At 46.1% G+C, this 17,530-nt stretch overlaps 1 protein-coding gene across 1 annotated transcript in view; it reads left to right on the top strand.

Moving 5' to 3' along the window:
- The window catches only part of LOC105547973 (kinesin light chain 1-like), a 167,888-nt gene that overhangs the window by 107,935 nt on the left and 42,423 nt on the right, over window positions 1–17,530 (top strand). The window contains exons 5-8 of the mRNA XM_011991789.1: window positions 3,496–3,757; window positions 6,792–7,022; window positions 11,297–11,375; window positions 11,900–12,129. Coding sequence (XP_011847179.1) covers window positions 3,496–3,757; window positions 6,792–7,022; window positions 11,297–11,375; window positions 11,900–12,129 — 802 coding nt within the window. The remainder of the gene's footprint in view (window positions 1–3,495; window positions 3,758–6,791; window positions 7,023–11,296; window positions 11,376–11,899; window positions 12,130–17,530) is intronic.

The raw sequence follows: 17,530 nt of genomic DNA, 5'->3' as shown, positions 1-17,530 counted from the left end.
TTTTTTTTGAGACGGAGTCTTGCTCTGTCGCACAGGCTGGAGTGCAGTGGATCGACCTTGGCTCACTGCAGTCTCTGCCTCTCAGGTTCACGCCATTCTCCTGCCTCAGCCTCCCAATTAGCTGGGACTACTGGCAGCCACCACCACACCCGGCTAGTTTTTAGTATTTTTAGTAGAGACGAGGTTGCACCGTGTTAGCCAGGATGGTCTCGATCTCCTGACCTTGTGATCTGCCCGCCTCGGCCTCCCAAAGTGCTGGGATTACAGGCGTGAGCTACTGTGCCCAGCTTGCCATTACTTTTATTCATAGAATGCTCTTTAGTTTGACCTACGTGCATATAGGCCTTTGTATTTCCTTCTAGTTTCTTTTTTTAAATTTAATTATTAATTTGAAATTTATGTTAGTATATAGTGAGTATAGGAGTTTAACTTTATTTTTCCTAAATAGCCAGTTGCCTTGGCACTGTTTATTAATATAAGCTGCCTTTGGTTATAATGGCTTAGCCTAGAAATGGCAAGAGGCATCGAGTCTGAATATATATGCCACTGTCTGTTTCCCTCTGAAGAAGTGTCGTATGTACTTAATATCTATATCATGGTCACTTGGGGGGCAGGTTTCTTGTGCTGTCACTCTGCACTGCTCCTCTAGCCCTGGTACTGGGTCTGGCTCTGCAGTGATGAGCAGCTGCTCGCCAGCAGTGGGTGCCGTCACACCTCTGCCTCAGCTCGCCTTTTGCCCTGGGCTGGCAGTGCCCTTACTAGCCTTGAGAGGTGCTACTTGATAACATCCCTTGGGAATGGTTTCTTCTGTCTGGCCTTCGTCTCTCACTGCCCCCCATCACTGTGTTCTACCGCACAACCACTGTCCCTGGGCCTTCAGGTCTTTGTGCACCTGCTTGTGTAGGTTGTCTTCTACTAGCTTGCATGTCCCCGAGAGTGAGGCCCTTATTGATCTGTACATTCCAGGGCTTACTTAACTCAGAGTAAGTTTTAGAAAAACACTTGCATCTGCTAGTTTTGGAAACATAAAAGAATATATGTTGCATCATTTGGATATAATACATAAATACTTTGCTGTCAGGGAGGAAAAACAGGCCTTAAGTTTTATTTTCCTCCTTCTGAAGGCCCTTCCCTTCACTCATAGGAACCTCAGAGATGTTCAGATCAACATGTTAACCTAGTACATTTTAATCTTGTTTGTTGAAAACTGGTCCTTAAGTGTTTTCTTTCACTCATTTTACGAATGTGTATTGAGTGCCAGGCTGGGGATGTATCATGGAACAGTATGGACAAGGTCCCTCACGGAGCACAGCAGTATTATTCAGCAGTACATTCCCAGCCTGGCACACAGCATGGATTTGCTACAGTGAAGCTGGAGAGCTATGTGTTAAATAAATACTAGCAGTTAACATACTGTCAGGTAGAGGAGTGGCCTTTGTTCTTTTTTTTTTTTTTTTTTTTTTGGACAAAATCTTCCTTTGTTGCCCAGGCTGGAGTGCAGTGGTGAAATCTTGGCTCACTGCAACCCCTGCCTCCTGGTTTCAAGCGATTCTCTTGCCTCAGCCTCCTGAGTAGCTGGGACTCCAGGCGAGCACCACCAGGCCCGGCTAATTTTTGTATTGTTAGTAGAGACGGGGGTTTCACCATATTGGCCAGGCTGGTCTTGAACTCTTGACCTCGTGATCTGCCCGCCTCGGCCTCCCAAAGTGCTGGGATTACAGGCGTGAGCCACTGTGCCTGGCCGGCATTTGTTCTTTTGTTGTTTTCTGGGCTCTTTGTTAGTGGAGTGGAAGTGGATTTCTGAATAGTCCTACAGACAACTTCCAAATTTTAAAAGGAATTTAGTCTTCATATTTATGAAAAAGAAAAAAGATTTTTCCAGTGTGAAATTGGTGATGCAGAGACTAACGTGACCCTATTCTCAAGCACTCATAGCTTCACCCCAAATCCTGGAATATGTAGTCTGTCTGCTGCTTCAGCCTTTCTTCCTTTCATCCAGTGTCTGTCAGTCCATCCATTCATCACATGGGCTGGCAGGAGCTGCGCCTAGATGCTGTGGAGCCTTTTTTTTTTTTTTTGAATTTTTTTAAGAGACAGGGTCTTGCTCCATCACTCAGACTGGAGTGCAGTGGTACCATCATAGCTGACAGTCACCTCACACCCCTGGGCTCAAGTGATCCTTGCACCTCACCCTCCTGGGTAGCAAGGAATACATGCACATACCACCACACCCAGCTAATTGTATTTTGTTTATTTTTATTTATTTATTTATTTAGGCAGAGTCTTGCTCTGTTGCCCAGGCTGGAGTGCAGTGGTGCGATATTGGCTTATTGCAACCTCTGCCTTCCGGGCTCAAGTGATTCTCGTGCCTCAGCCCCCTGAGTAGCTGGGACCACGGGTGCGTGCCACCACACCCAGCTAATTTTTGTATTTTGAGTAGAGACAGGGTTTTGCCATGTTGGCCAGGCTGGTTTTGAACTCCTGGCATCAAGTGATCCACCTGCCTTGGCCTCCCAAAGTGCTGGGATTACAGGAATGAGCCACGATGCCCGGCTGTCCTGCCTTTTTTTAAATAAGAGCTTATATTCAAAGTGATATTAGACACTTCATGAAATGTGAGTTTCAGACAGTGGCAGTGTTATGAAGGAAATAACTCTGACGTGTAATCTCGCCTCCATCCCTGTCACTCTGCCGAAAAGATCATTGCTCATTATCTTTCTGTTTTTTAAACTTAACTATGTAGTTTTAAGACTTAGTAAAAAGGAGAGAGGCTAGCAGAGGAATCCATTGCTCAGTGCCAGTGGCTGTCAGGCACACCAGCACAAGTGATGCTGTTTTGTATGCCCCTTTCCTCCCCCTTTTCTTTCTCACTTGGGTGTTTGAAAGCCCATTCCAGACACTGCATCACGTCACCCCGGGCCTGGCCCCAGTGGTGCTTCACTGTGCCCTCCTCATCTGTGAGCCTGCCCGGTGACCATCCTGCTGCTGTCCTTGGTGCCCTGTGTCTTCCAGGTCTGCTTCTCCCCTGCTGCTCTTCCTGTTCCATGTTCTTTGGCTGGTTTTTCTTTCTTCTTCCAGCTGCGTGACTCCTTTTCAAGCCTTTGTCCAGTTAAACATGTTACCAAGAAGTGTTCTTTCTGCATTTCATTAGGAAGAGAAAAAGGTTTGCAAACATTTTGAGAAAAAATGTTGTTCACTGAGGCTATGTGTTTTGGAAATGCCATTTAGATGTTTTGCTGCTTTTAATCTTTGGCGTTAATTTCAGTTGCTGTCATAAAAAAAAATTGAAACGTAAACCAGAAAAGTAATTAAATGTGTCTGCAAAGGAAAAACAGAAACAGTGCAGAATGTGGTACTTCAAGATCATAAATTACAAATGTGCATATTTATTATTCCTCTATAAAATGTTAATTAAAAAATTTTCATGTTTGCTTGATGTAACAGAAATGAAACTTGTAATGAGGGGTCTAATTTCTTTTTCTTTTTTCATTCCAGAATGTATGACAACATGTCCACAATGGTGTACATAAAGGAAGACAAGTTGGAGAAGCTTACACAGGATGAAATTATTTCTAAAACAAAGCAAGTAATTCAGGGGCTGGAAGCTTTGAAGAATGAGCACAATTCCATTTTACAAAGTTTGCTGGAGACACTGAAGTGTTTGAAGAAAGATGATGAAAGTAACCTGGTGGAGGAGAAATCAAACATGATCCGGAAGTCACTGGAGATGTTGGAGCTTGGCCTGAGTGAGGCACAGGTATGAGCGAGAATAACTCAGACATCATCAAGAACTTGTGATGGTTTGGTAAAATGGGGACTTTGTTTGAAATAAGCAGTTTCACTGAAGAGGAAAGATGGTTATAAAATAACAGATCCAGGCCGAGTGCGGTGGCTCATGCCTGTAATCCAAGCGCTTTGGGAGGTTGAGGCAGATGGATCACTTGAGGTCAGGAATTTGAGACCAGCCTAGCCAACATGGTGAAACGCTGACTCTACTAAAAATACAAAAATTAGCCAGGCCTGGTGGCTGGCGTGTGTAATCCCGGCTACTAGGCAGGCTTGAGGCAGAAGAATCACTTGAACCTGGGAGGCAGAGGTTGCAGGGAGCCAAAATTGCGCCACTGCACTCCAGCCTGGGTGACAGAGCAAGACTTTATCTCAAAGAAAAAAAAACAAAACAAAACCAGATCCACTTACATGTGTGTTCTGTATGTTAATTAATTACTATTGATTTGGGCCCATAAGAATTTTATTGATTGATTGATTGATTGAGATGGAGTTTTGCTCTTGCTGCCCACGCTGGTGCGATCTCGGCTCACTGCAACCTCTGCCTCCCGGGCTCAAGTGATTCTCCTGCCTCAGCCTCCCAAGTAGCTGGGATTATGCACCACCACACCTGGCTAATTTGTATTTTTAGTAGAGACAGGGTTTCTCCATGTTGGTTAGGCTGGTCTTAAACTCCCAACCTCACGTGATGTGCCTGCCTCACCAAAGTCCATGCCCGGACTCTGACTTATTTTTATTTTTTATTTTTTTGAGACGGTGTTTGCTCTTGTTGCCCAGGCTGGAATGCAATGGCGCAATCTCAGCTCACTGCAGCCTCCACCCGCTGGGTTCAAGTGATTATCCTGCCTTAGCCTCTCAAGTAGCTGGGATTATAGGCACGTACCACCATTCCTGGCTAATTTTTTGTTTTTTTAGTAGAAACGAGGTTTCACCATGTTGGCCAGGCTTGTCTTGAACTCCTGACCTCAGGACCTCTCCAAATTTTAAAAAGCAGAGCCAAAATAGTGGATACTGCTGTGTATCATTTAGGATTTGATTTGGCTGCCAGTATCAAAAAAACAAAAACAGTGGCTTAAACCACAAGATGTTTGTCAAACAAGTACTGAGGTACACTATCCTGGACGGGTTCTGTAGCTGCACAGTCATCGGGGGCACTCAGGCTGCTAACATCTGCCACGCTACACCTTGGCAGCCTGTGTTGGGGACTGAGAGTGAGCTCCAGTGGCAGCCATGTGGCCCTGTTCTAGCATAGGGGAAGGGAAAGGAAGGATGTGCCTCCTTCCTTGAAGGCTGCTTTTTTGATGTTGTGTACAGCAGTGCTTACATTTCATAGGCCAGACCTCAGGGCTGTACCTGGGTGAGTGGGAGACTGGGGAATGTTGTCTTCCCACTTACAGTGGCAGGTTCTCAGGCCTAAGGAAGGAAAGGAGAATGGACACTGGCCAGTAGGTGATGGTCTCTGCAATCCCAGGACCAGATTGCATCATATCTTTGACTAACCTTTGTTTCTATAATATCATGCTTGACATAGAGATGAAAACACTGGAAACATCTAGGTTTTTAAATTCTCTCTCTTGATAACTTCTGGCTCTGCCAGCATATCTTAGGTAAAATTAAATATACTAAAGCTTGACTTCTTTTTTTTTTTTTTTTTTTTTTTGAGACGGAGTCTCGCTCTGTCGCCCAGGCTGGAGTGCAGTGGCCGGATCTCAGCTCACTGCAAGCTCCGCCTCCCGGGTTTACGCCATTCTCCTGCCTCAGCCTCCCGAGTAGCTGGGACTACAGGCGCCCGCCACCTCGCCCGGCTAGTTTTTTATATTTTTTAGTAGAGACGGGGTTTCACCATGTTAACCAGGATGGTCTCGATCTGCTGACCTCGTGATCCGCCCGTCTCGGCCTCCCAAAGTGCTGGGATTACAGGCTTGAGCCACCGCGCCTGGCCAGCTTGACTTCTTAGCTTTCTCTAGTTGCGTGAGTGAATAGAGCAGAAGAGGGGCTGCTGGCCAGTGGTTTCTGCTTTCACAGGGGAAGTGAACGCCTACACCCTGATTTTAGAGTCTTCATCCTAACCATGTGACAGACTTGAGTTGCAGAACTGTAGCTTTGTTTGGATATTGTGAACCTATTATTTCTCAGGTTCTGTTATCTTGAGAACGGGTGACATGAATTTAAACTTGCTTTTTTGGTGTCGCAGATAAGAGTTTTACAAAAAGAAGGAAGAAAAAGTCCCACCTTCTGGAGTTTCAGGTTTTAAACCTAGGAGGATAATAACCTGGTTATTATGTGTGAGAGAGGAGGGCAGATATATGTTCTAAAGAGAGAATGGATTGCAGCCAGTCAGCTCCTCCTAGATCTTTCTGCTCTTACGCTCCTAGGAAGTTGCCACGGCTTCATGCTGGTCTGTTCCAGAAACTAGTGAGCACTCTGTAGGCAGAGCCCTGGAGCGTTCCCTGGATTTTATGACATGAACGTAAGCTTATGAGTGCACCAGTGCATTCTTACTCTTGGTGGTAGCTACAGAGATGTCTTCTCTCACCTTGGAACATTGAGGAAGATTTGTATGTGCCCTGTTCTCTGACTTCCACCTCCAGCCCTTCACCAACCTGCACTCTGTGCGCAGACATGCATGTGTGTACACAAGGCCTCACACATGGGAAAGGGTCTATAAAAATTATGTTGGGGCTATCTTGATAGAAAGTAAAATAATACAGTTTCATCAGAAGGGTAGCTGTGTTTTCATTGCTAGTTCATTTGACATGCTCTTCAAAAAAATAAATAGTTTTTTTGTAGGCATTCTGAGCATGTGATTTTCTTTTTCGTATCCTGTTATGTAGTCTGTGGCTGAAGGGGAAAAGAGAAATAAATGGCAGATGGTACTTATATGTACTTTGGAGAAAACATCTGCGAGTGTAAGCTACAGCCCCAGCCACAGAATGTTCGCACAGGTGGGAGGGACACTTGCTGGACAATGTGCCACAGTGCTGCACACGTTTCTGTCTGCTCAGGTTATGATGGCTTTGTCAAATCACCTGAATGCTGTGGAGTCCGAGAAGCAGAAACTGCGTGCGCAGGTTCGTCGTCTGTGCCAGGAGAATCAGTGGCTACGGGATGAATTGGCCAACACGCAGCAGAAACTGCAGAAGAGCGAGCAGTCTGTGGCTCAACTGGAGGAGGAGAAGAAGCATCTGGAGTTTATGAATCAGCTAAAAAAATATGACGACGACATTTCCCCATCCGTGAGTGGCTCTGTAGCAAATGTGGTGCTGATGTTTAAAATGGAGTCCCGGGGCAAGTCATAGAGGTTCTGTTCGCCTTATCCTTTTCATATTAGAACGTTGACCAGAACATGCAAAAATGTTTTGTAAATATAAGCCACAATCCAGAGAGACACCATTACCTTCAGCGAGGTCTGCCCCGAGGTCTGCCTCAACTTAGGCTCCGGAGCTTCCTTGCCCCTCTGCAGCTTGGCTTCCGTGCCATCAGCTGCTGGTCTAGCAGTGGTCCAAAGACTTTGGGCAAGCTCTCTGCCTCTTACGGTGGGTGCTCTTGGCATTGCCATTGTCTTTGAAACTACCCTGGTCCCCCAGACACCATCTGGCTCTCTTGCCACCTGTCTCATCCTCCCCTTGGCTTCTCTTGCCAGCTTATCTTCCTATATCTGCAGTGGAAGAAAGGATCTTGGTTTTCTTTTTTTTCTTTTATTTAGACGGAGTCTCACTCTGTCGCTCAGGCTGGAGTGCAGTGGCACAATCTTGACTCACTGCAACCTCTGCCTCCCGGGTTCATGCAATTCTCCTGCCTCAGCCTCCGGAGTAGCTGGGATTACAGGTGTGTGACACCATGCCCAGCTAAGTTTTTATATATTTTTTTTTAAGTAGAGATGGGGTTTCGCTATTTTGGCCAAGCTGGTCTTGAACTCCTGGCCTCAAGTGATCTTCCCACCTCAGCCTCCCCAAGTGCTGGGATTCTAGGTGGGAGCCACTGTGCCCAGCCTTTTTCTTTCTCTGTTGGCTGTATTTAGATATTTATCCTGGTCTCAGTTATTTTTCATTCAACATTTATTTCTGATTCAGTTAACTTCTTTTTTTTTTTTTTTTTTTTTGAGGTGGAGTCTTGCTCTGTCGCCCAGGCTGGAGTGCAGTGGCATGATCTTAGCTTACTGCAACCTCTGCCTCCTGGGTTCAAGTGATTCTCCTGCCTCAGCCTCCCAAGTAGCTGGGACTACAGGCATGTGCTACCACGCCTGGCTAATTTTTTGTATTTTTAGTAGAGACAGGGTTTCACTGTGTTAGCCAGGATGGTCTTGATCTCCTGACCTTGTGATCTGCCTGCCTCAGCCTCCCAAAGTGCTGGGATTACAGGCATGAGCCACCATGCCCAGCCTCAGTTAACTTCTTTTTAAAGAAAATTTCTAAATTTTGGAATTATTTTATTTTACTTATTTTTAATTTTTAAAAATTTTACCCTTCTCTCAAGTTTCCAATGGAATAATTTTAAATTGATTGAAAAGTTGGAAAGTTTGAGAAGAACCATAACCCAATTTCCCCTAATCTTACATAATCGTAGATCAGTGGTCAGAACTAAGATATTAACATCAATACTTTACTGTTAACTGAAACACAAGCTTGGTTTGGATGTCACCAGGCCTTCCACTAGTATCTCTTTTCTGTGCTAGGACCTAGTCCAGTGTTCCACGTTGCATTTGGAACTAACATTTTTTAAATACCTATATGGTGCCAGGCATGTTCACATACATAATCAGAATACTAGAGAGGTGCACATTTGTGTCTCTGGTTCGAATCCCCATTCTAAGACTACAGAAACAGTCTTATGTGTAGCACCAGCAAACCTACATTTCCCCTGTGTCTTCATCTGCTTGGGCTACTGTAACAGATACCACAGGCTGGGTGGCTTAACATTTATTTTCTCACAGCTCTGGAAATCCAAGATCAGGGTACCAGCAGGGTCCGGTTCTGGTGAGGGCCTTCTTTCTGGCTTGCAGACTGCCACCATCTCTGTGTTCTTATGTGGTACAGAGAGAGAGGGAGTAAGCTCTCTGGTGTCTCTTTTTATAAGGGCACTAATCCCATCGTGAGGCCCCACCCTTTCGAGCTCTTCTTATCCTAATCACCTCCCAAGCGTTTCATCTCTAAATACCATTACACTGGGGGTTAGGGCTTTAACATAGGAATTTGGGGAGAATGCAGTTTAGTTGACAGCATGGTATTTCAAGAGGCTTACCATATTCCTCCCTCACGTCTCCTCTAGGTTAGGGGCCAACTAAATGTTTTGATTTAAAAGATGTGACTGGGTGCAGTGGCTCATGCCAGCCCTTAGGGAGGCCGAGGCAGGCAGATCACCTGAGGTCAGGAGTTGGAGGACAGCCTGGCCAATATTGTGAAACCCTATCTTTACTAAAAATACAAAAATTAGCCAGGCATGGTGGCACATAACCTGTACCTCTAGCTACTCAGGAGGCTGAGGTAGGAGAATTGCTTGAACCCAGGAGATGGAGGTTGCAGTGAGCCAAGATCCGCGCCACTGCACTCCAGTCTAGACGACAGAGTAAACCTCTGTCTCAAAAAAAAAAAAAAAAAAAAAAAAAAAATTAAGGTCGGGTGCGGTGGCTCATGCGTGTAATCCCAACATTTTGGGAGGCTGAAGCGGGCGGATCACCTGAGGCCAGGAGTTCAAGACCAACCTGGCCAACATGGCAAAACCTCATCTCTATTAAAAAATACAAAAAAATCAGCCAGGTGTGGTGGTGTGCACTTGTGGTCCCACTACTTGGGAGGCTGAGGCACGAGAATCGTTTGAACCTGGGAGGCGGAGGTTGCAGTGTGCCAAGATCATGCCACTGTACTCCAGCCTGGGTGGCAGAGGGAGACCCTATCTCAAAAAACAAACAAATGGACGATAAATAAATAAAAGATGTGCTTGCTCTGGAGTGCTATGGAAATGCGAGTACTTGCAGACGTCGATGCCAACCGTGATTGACCTGGGACACTGGAGGATGTTGAGAAGGAGAAAGCTGGTTTCGTAGGATTGGAGACTTTTAAAATTTATTATTTTGAAAACGTGTTAAACTTGGAGAAAACATCCAGTGAGCTGACTTTCCTTACCCTTTCCAGAGTACTTATGAGTGCTTGTTTCTTCTGAACCCTGTTCACAGAGTGGCATAGCACGTGCCACGGCTGCTAACTGCTGCTGGGCATCTTTCCCTAGGGTGAGGGGTTCTCCTGTGGCAGTCCAGGGCCAGGGGCACTCAGGAAGTTGCACACAGACCCAGCATATCCTCTCCTCTGAAGCTCATACTCCCCTTTTGTTAGCTGCCAACAGCATCCTTCATGGCATTGTTTCACTGTGTCCCAGTTCAGGGGCACATCCTTCATGAGATTGTCACATCTCTTGAGTAGCCTTTCACATGGAACGGGACCTCCGTCTGTGGTTGTCTTTCATGACATTGATGTTTTTGAAGAATGCAGGCCAGTTACTTCGTCCATCATTCCTCAGTTGGGGTTTGTCTAATACTTGGATTATGCATCCCAGACAGGAATATTCTAAAAGCAATGTGTCTTTATCACATTTTCCGTTCTGGAGCCAAACAGTGTTCATCTGCCCCATGACGAAGCTAATTTTTTTTTTTTGAGACGGAGTCTCGCTCTGTCGCCCAGGCTGGAGTGCAGTGGCGTGATCGCGGATCACTGCAAGCTCCGCCTCCCGGGTTCATGCCACTCTTCTGCCTCAGCCTCCCGAGTAGCTGGGACTACAGGTGCCCGCCACGGCGCCTGGCTACTTTTTTGTGTTATTTAGTATAGATGGAGTTTCACCGTGTTAGCCAGGATGGTCTCTATCTCCTGACCTTGTGATCCGCCCACCTCAGCCTCCCAAAGTGCTGGGATTACAGGCGTGAGCCACTGGTCCCGGCCCGATGCAGCTAATTTCTTACTGGTCAGGCTGTTACCTGTCTTTCCCATTATGTAGTTTCTGATTTTATTTCTTTGCCTAATCAGCAATATGTGGGGAAACATGGGTCACCGGCCTTTAAAGCTGGGAGGTTTCAAACTGCTCCCAGGGATCCTGCCCTGGAGCCAATTGTGGTGGTGAGGCATCTAGCCCCTCCACTTCTCTGGGGATCAGAGATGCACCATTTTCATCTGTTGCTACATATTTGGTTCCCAAATAAGATTTTATTTTGAGTCAGGGTTTTCCCTGCTCTCCTAGACCTCCCTCAGAGCACAGGAGAAGGATCTGAGGCATGGAAATGCAGCCATGCCCATTTCGTCAAACTCTGGTCTGCACTTAAGTATTTGTGTTCTAGTCTATCTAGCTTTTCATTACTCCTGTTCAACTGATGGATGCCAGATTGTGGGTGATCCTACATTTGATGTTAAAAACTGATCATCTTTTCTAAGATTCTTAATTAAAATGTATTTAATATTAAAGATTTTCAGGACAGGATGTGTATAGTACTTGTAAGATGAAGCGTTGTCCTGGATCTGTTTTATAGGAGGACAAAGACACTGATTCTACCAAAGAGCCTCTGGATGACCTTTTCCCCAATGATGAAGACGACCCAGGGCAAGGAAGTGAGTGATGGGTGATGTGGGAATGTTACCGAGTGCAGGAGAGAGGTGTTTTCCCCCTAGAACAGGGTCATAGCAATCAACAATCAGTGGCAGCCTTAGTGCATGCGGCCTGCCTGGAGGAAACACCAGCAGAGCAGGGTTGCCTTTGGTTTTCCAAAATAATTTGTGCTGTATGTTGGAATACAGGAATTTGTTAGAGTAGACCCTAGGATACAGCAGCAGGCATGAGCAGTTCAGGTGTGATCTGCAGGTTCTCATGGGGTAGATAGGTCAGAATTACTTATTCTGCTTGTTTCATGGCGCCAAGAAGAGTCTCATGGCACTGAGGGGCCATGGTGCCATCCCTGACCCTATGGCCACTACTCTTAATCCTGGCTGCCCAGACAGTACTAGGAAAAGATTTAAATAGCACTAGGGGCCAAGTACTAACTGGAACCAAAGCTAGTAAAGACAATTTTAAAGAAACTGACTCATCTGGATAATTGTCTTTAAAAACTCGTCTGAAGTGAACTTTCTCCGTGCAGTCCAGCAGCAGCACAGCAGCGCCGCCGCGGCTGCCCAGCAGGGCGGCTACGAGATCCCCGCGCGGCTGCGGACACTCCACAACCTGGTGATCCAGTACGCCTCGCAGGGACGCTACGAGGTAGCCGTGCCCCTCTGCAAGCAGGCCCTGGAGGACCTGGAGAAGACTTCAGGACATGACCACCCGGACGTGGCCACCATGCTCAATATCCTGGCCTTGGTGTACAGGCTAGTCACTTCTGTTTCCCTACTGGATTTTACCCAGAGAGATTGTTTTTAACCATCTTGCCCCTTAAAATATATTTTTATGTATCTATATAAACTACTTTTCAACCATATCCACTTCTCTTTAAATAGGGGTTAAATTAAAAATATTTAGCAAGCTCTGTGGAAGGGTGTCACCAAATCAGAATAAGACGCTGCCCGAGGCCGGGCGTGGTGGCTCAAGCCTGTAATCCCAGCACTTTGGGAGGTCGAGACGGGCGGATCACGAGGTCAGGAGATGGAGACCATCCTGGCTAACACGGTGAAACCCCGTCTCTACTAAAATACATTAGCCGGGCGAGGTGGCGGCGCCTGTACTCCCAGCTACTCGGGAGGCTGAGGCAGGAGAATGGCGTGAACCCGGGAGGCGGAGCTTGCAGTGAGCTGAGATCCGGCCACTGCACTCCAGCCTGGGCAACAGAGCCAGACTCTGTCTCAAAAAAAAAAAAAAAAAAAAAAGACGGTGCCTGTGACCACTCAGTTCAGCTTGTTTAGAATAGCCCACGGTGTATCCCTCACACCAGCCAAACGCTGTTTTGACCTTTTCCACAAGACCCTGTGCAGGCAGCTTCTTTCGTCTAAATGGCCTTCCCACTTGACCTGGCAGTGTCATTCCTGCCCTCCGAGGCCTGAAACGCTGTACTTCCTTTTGGAATCCAGGATTCAACTTGCCCTTTGCCTCTTGTGTGCTCCTCTAACTCTTTCACCCCTGCCGAAGGATGCCCCAGGGGAGTGGTGGGCTCTGAGTTGTGTGGTAGGAGAGTTCCTTTGGCTCAGTGCCTAGGATCCAGCTGGGGGCTGGAGCTGGAGGCAGGGTGTCCTCTTGGGACAGGATTGAGGTTGTGAGGGTGGGACGAGGGGAGCCTGAGGAAGAAGGAGGATGTGTGGAAGGAGAGGAGATTGCAGGTCATAATGACGCTTGAAGAGAAATTCGGTGATACAGCTACCCACACGCATAAGTAATTTCTTTAAAAATAAGTTTTGAAAGTTGATAAAATAAAGAAAAACACACAAATAAGAAAGTAAGCCCCCTGTTACAACAACACTATTTAAAACGAGTCCATGTCCTTTGGCTCTGTAGTTTGTCAGCAGCTTGGTCTGCCCCGTGACTATGCATTAGGGTTTCGTGGACATTCTAGACATTTTTTGACTGTTTTCCTGTTGGTGAATGTTGAGATTGTTTGCATATTTTCTTTTTCTTTTTCTTTTTTTTTTTTTTTTGAGACAGAGTCTGGCTCTGTCACCCAGGCTGGAGTGCAGTGACGTGATCTCAGCTCACTGCAACCTGTGTTTCCTGAGTTCAAGTGATTCTCCTGCTTCAGCCTCCTAAGTAGCTGGAATTACAGGCACATGCCACCATGGCTGGCTAACTTTTGTGTTTTTAGTAGAGATAGGGTTTCACCATGTTGGCCAGGCTGGTCTCAAACTCCTGACCTCAACTGATCCTCCTGCCTCGGCCTCCCAAAGTGCTGGGATTACAGGCGTGAGCCACTGTGCCTGGCCAATTGTTTGCATATTTCACTGTAGGTATTTCTTAGTCAGAGATATTTGCATTTAGCTCTTAATAGATTGAGACAGTTCATTCCAACAAAATTTGTGTTTTGAGACAGGGTCAAAAAGTGATGCGATCATGGGTCATTGCAACCTCCGACTCCTGGCCTCAAGCAATCCTCCTGCCTCAGCCTCCTGAGTAGCTGGGACCGCAGGCATGCACCACTACGCCCAGCTAAATTGTATATATTTTGTAGAGACGGCGTTTTGCCATGTTGCCCAGGCTGGTCTCGAGCTCCTGGGCTTAAGTGATCTGATAAGCTTGGTACCCCCATAGTGCTAGGGTTACAGGTGGGAACCACTGCACTTGGCCAGCGTTTTGGTTTTTTGTTTTTTAAAAAAACTTACATGCCCATTAAAACATATGGAAGTTTCTGGACAGTACTGGATGTTATTAATATAAATGAGTTTAGTAAGCATAACTAGGTTTTTGTTGTGCACAGCGTGCATGGGCACACACATCACTGCTGGGTGCTGGGGTGCCGTGGCCTCCGTCAGTCTCGTGGTTCCCTGGCATTATGGTGTGAGAGCCGATCCATGTGCGTAGATGTTTGGGAAAAACAGTAGCTGCATCTGTGTTCATATTCAGTGTTCTACTCTTCAGCTTGTTATTCCATCATTCTTGTATTGAGGACACGTAATTTTAAGCTTTTTTTTTTTTTTGCCTTTCATATTTTACTGATCTTTATAAGTTTTGTTCAAGAGTTTGGATTTATTTATTTATTTATTTATTTATTTATTGTAGAGATGGCATCCCACCATGTTGCCCAGGCTGGTCTCAAACTCGTGGGCTCCAAAGGATCCTCCGCCATGGCTTCCCAAAGTGCTGGGATTATAGGTGTGAGCTACAAGTTACCACGCCTGGCCTGGATTTCTTTCTTTCTTTCTTTCTTTCTTTCTTTCTTTTTTTTTTTGAGATGGAGTTTTGCTCTTGTCGCCCAGGCTGTAGTGCAATGGAGTGATCTCAGCTCACTACAACGTCAGCCTCTTGAGTTCAAGCAGTTCTCCTGCCTCAGCCTCCCGAATAGCTGGGAGTACAGGCGCCTGCCACCAAGCCCCGCTAATTTCTTGTATTTTTTGGTAGATACAGTGTTTCGTCGTGTTGGCCAGGCTGGTCTCAGAACTCCTGACCTCAGGTGATCCATCCTCCTCGGCCTTCCAAAGTGCTAGGATTACAGGTGTGAGCCACTGTGCCCAGCCATGTATTTCTTTTTTTAGGATAAATTCCTAAGACGGGTTAGAGTATAAACATTTTATAGTCCTTGGTACCTGCTGCCAAACTGCCACTCAGAAAGGCTGTGCCTGCCCATGCTCCTGCTGCACGGGTGCCACCCTGGAGGTGGGGGGGCTCTGTTCTGTTGGTGGGGATAGAGTATGCATTGTGTTTTAATTTGTATTTCTCTGATTATGTATTTTTAATCATTTGCATCCTTCTGTGAATTTCCTGTTACCTTGCACATTTTTCTGTTAGGATTTTAATGCATTAGGATTCTATTTTTGTTTTCTTTTGGATTTGAGTTCTTGGTGGGCTTCTTAAGCCCCCTTGATTTAACAAATCGCAGTGTGCTGGTCCCACTCCCAGAGTTCCTGGATCAGCAGGGCTAGGGTAGTTCTGGGTTGCTAATAAGTTCCAGTTGAGGCTGACTGTTGTTGGTTTGGGACCGCACCTGAGAACCACTGCTAATTAATAGTCCCAGACATTTTATAATATGTCATTGTTTACAGAAGTGCTTAGTGTATCTCATCCCATTTAATTCTTTTTTTTTTTTTTTTGAGATGAGGTCTCGCTCTTGTCCCCCTGACTGGAGTGCAGTGGCGCAATCTCGGCTCACTGCAATCTCCGCCTCCTAGGTTCAAGCAATTCTCCTGCCTCAGCCTCCCAAGTAGCTGGGATTACGGGCGACTGCCACCACGCCCGGCTAATTTTTTCTGTTTTTACTAGAGACAGAGTTTCGCCATGTTGGCCAGGCTGTTCTCAAACTCCTGACCTCAGGTGATCTACCCACCTCGGCCTCCCAAAGTGCTGGGATTACAGGCGTGAACCACCGTGCCTGGACATTTTTTTTTTTTTTTTTTTTTTTTTTGAGACAGAGTCTTGCTCTGTCACCCAGGCTGGAGTGCAATGGCACCATCTTGGCTTATTGTAACCTCTGCCTTCCGGGTTCAAGTGATTCTCCTGCCTTGGCCTCCCGAGTATCTGGGATTACAGGTGCCCACCACCACGCCCAGCTAATTTTTTTTATTTTTAGTAGAGACAGGGTTTTATCATCTTGGTCAGGCTGATCTCAAACTCCTGACCTCAGGTGACCCACCTGCCTTGGCCTCTCAAAGTGTTGGAATTACAGGGGTGAGCCACTGTGTCCAGCCTCGTTTAATTCTCATAACACTTTAGGTAGCTTATTTTATTTTATTTATTTTTATTTTTTTTAGACGGAGCTTTGCTCTTGTTGCCCAGGCTGGAGTGCAATGGCACGACCTCAGCTCACTGCAACCTCTGCCTCCTGGGTTCAAGCGATTCTGCTGTCTCAGCCTCCTGAGTAGCTGGGCTTACAGGCGCCTGCCCCATGCCCAGCTAATTTTTGTATTTTTAGTAGAGACAGGGCCTCGCCATGTTGGTCAGGCTGATCTTGAACTCTTGACCTCAGGTGATCCACCCGCCTTGGCCTCCCAAAGTGCTGGGATTACAGGTGTGAGCCACCGCGCCCAGCCTTGGTAGCTTATTTTTAAATTGCATTTGCTACAATTCTCCTGCCTCAGCCTCCCGAGTAGTTGGGACTACAGGTGCATGCCGCCACGCCTGGCTAATTTTTTGTATTTTAGTAGAGATGGAATTTCACTGTGTTGCCCAGGCTTGTTTCGAACTCCTGAGCTCAGGCAGTCTGCCCGCCTCAGCCTCCCAAAGTGCTAGGATTGCAGGCGTGAGCCACCGCACCTGGCCACTACTTTTTGGAACTCTATTTTGTACTTGCCGACTTTCACAAAAAGTTTGAGGGAGCTTACAATAGCATGTAATAGGATGAAAAAAGAAACAACAGTATATTAATACTTGGCCAGAATTAGTGTGCTTCAGAGGTTCTAGAAGCCTTATTAGTCTTTCTCACGTTCTGCAGGGCAAAGCCTTGCCAGGCAGTTACTACTACTCAATTGAGAAAGATGTGTACTAAGTCTCAAAAGCAAATACTTGTTTTCAGTCATATCAGTAGTGAGTAGCATGCTTAAACTGAGAGTTCCTGGTTCTGGGGTGTTGCTGTTTTACTCCAATCAAGAAAGATTCTTCATTCCTCCATACTGAATAAAATGGAGGCAGATTGGGTACCAAATTCAGACACGGCAATATATTTACTTTTGTTTGCTGTTTTTTAAAAGGCTTTTTCAGTATACATGTAGCATATCATCTTATAGCAAGACTGTGCCAATAGATCACATACTTGCTTTATAGATGGGAAGGCTGGGACTGCGTGAGGTCACTTAATGTACCCAAAGCCGTGTAGCCATTAACTGGCAGAACCCAAGCTCAGACACTGGAATTAATTCTGTCTGATACCAAATGCAAGCTCGGTCCATTATTCCAGATTGTTGCACTTACTCTGTGCTGGCCAACTGGCATAGGCATGACAACACTGTAGTGTGGGGCATTATCTTCCCAGTGGCCTAGATGGGAAGGTCAAGTTCGGAAGCTAGTTGGGTCTGATTCCAGAGTTCACCTTGCCAGTCTGTTTATTGATGGATTTCCTTCCAGTGTTTTTTCCCCCACCCATAAGCTTGTGGTTTTTCTTTCTTTCTTTTTTTTTTTTTTGAGACAGAGTCTTGCTCTGTTG

This window comes from Mandrillus leucophaeus, unplaced genomic scaffold (assembly GCF_000951045.1).
Source record: "Mandrillus leucophaeus isolate KB7577 unplaced genomic scaffold, Mleu.le_1.0 Scaffold4, whole genome shotgun sequence".
Taxonomy (NCBI): Eukaryota; Metazoa; Chordata; class Mammalia; order Primates; family Cercopithecidae; genus Mandrillus; species Mandrillus leucophaeus.
The sequence above is the reverse complement of the archived record's forward strand: the minus strand, read 5'-3'. Positions and strand labels throughout refer to the sequence as shown.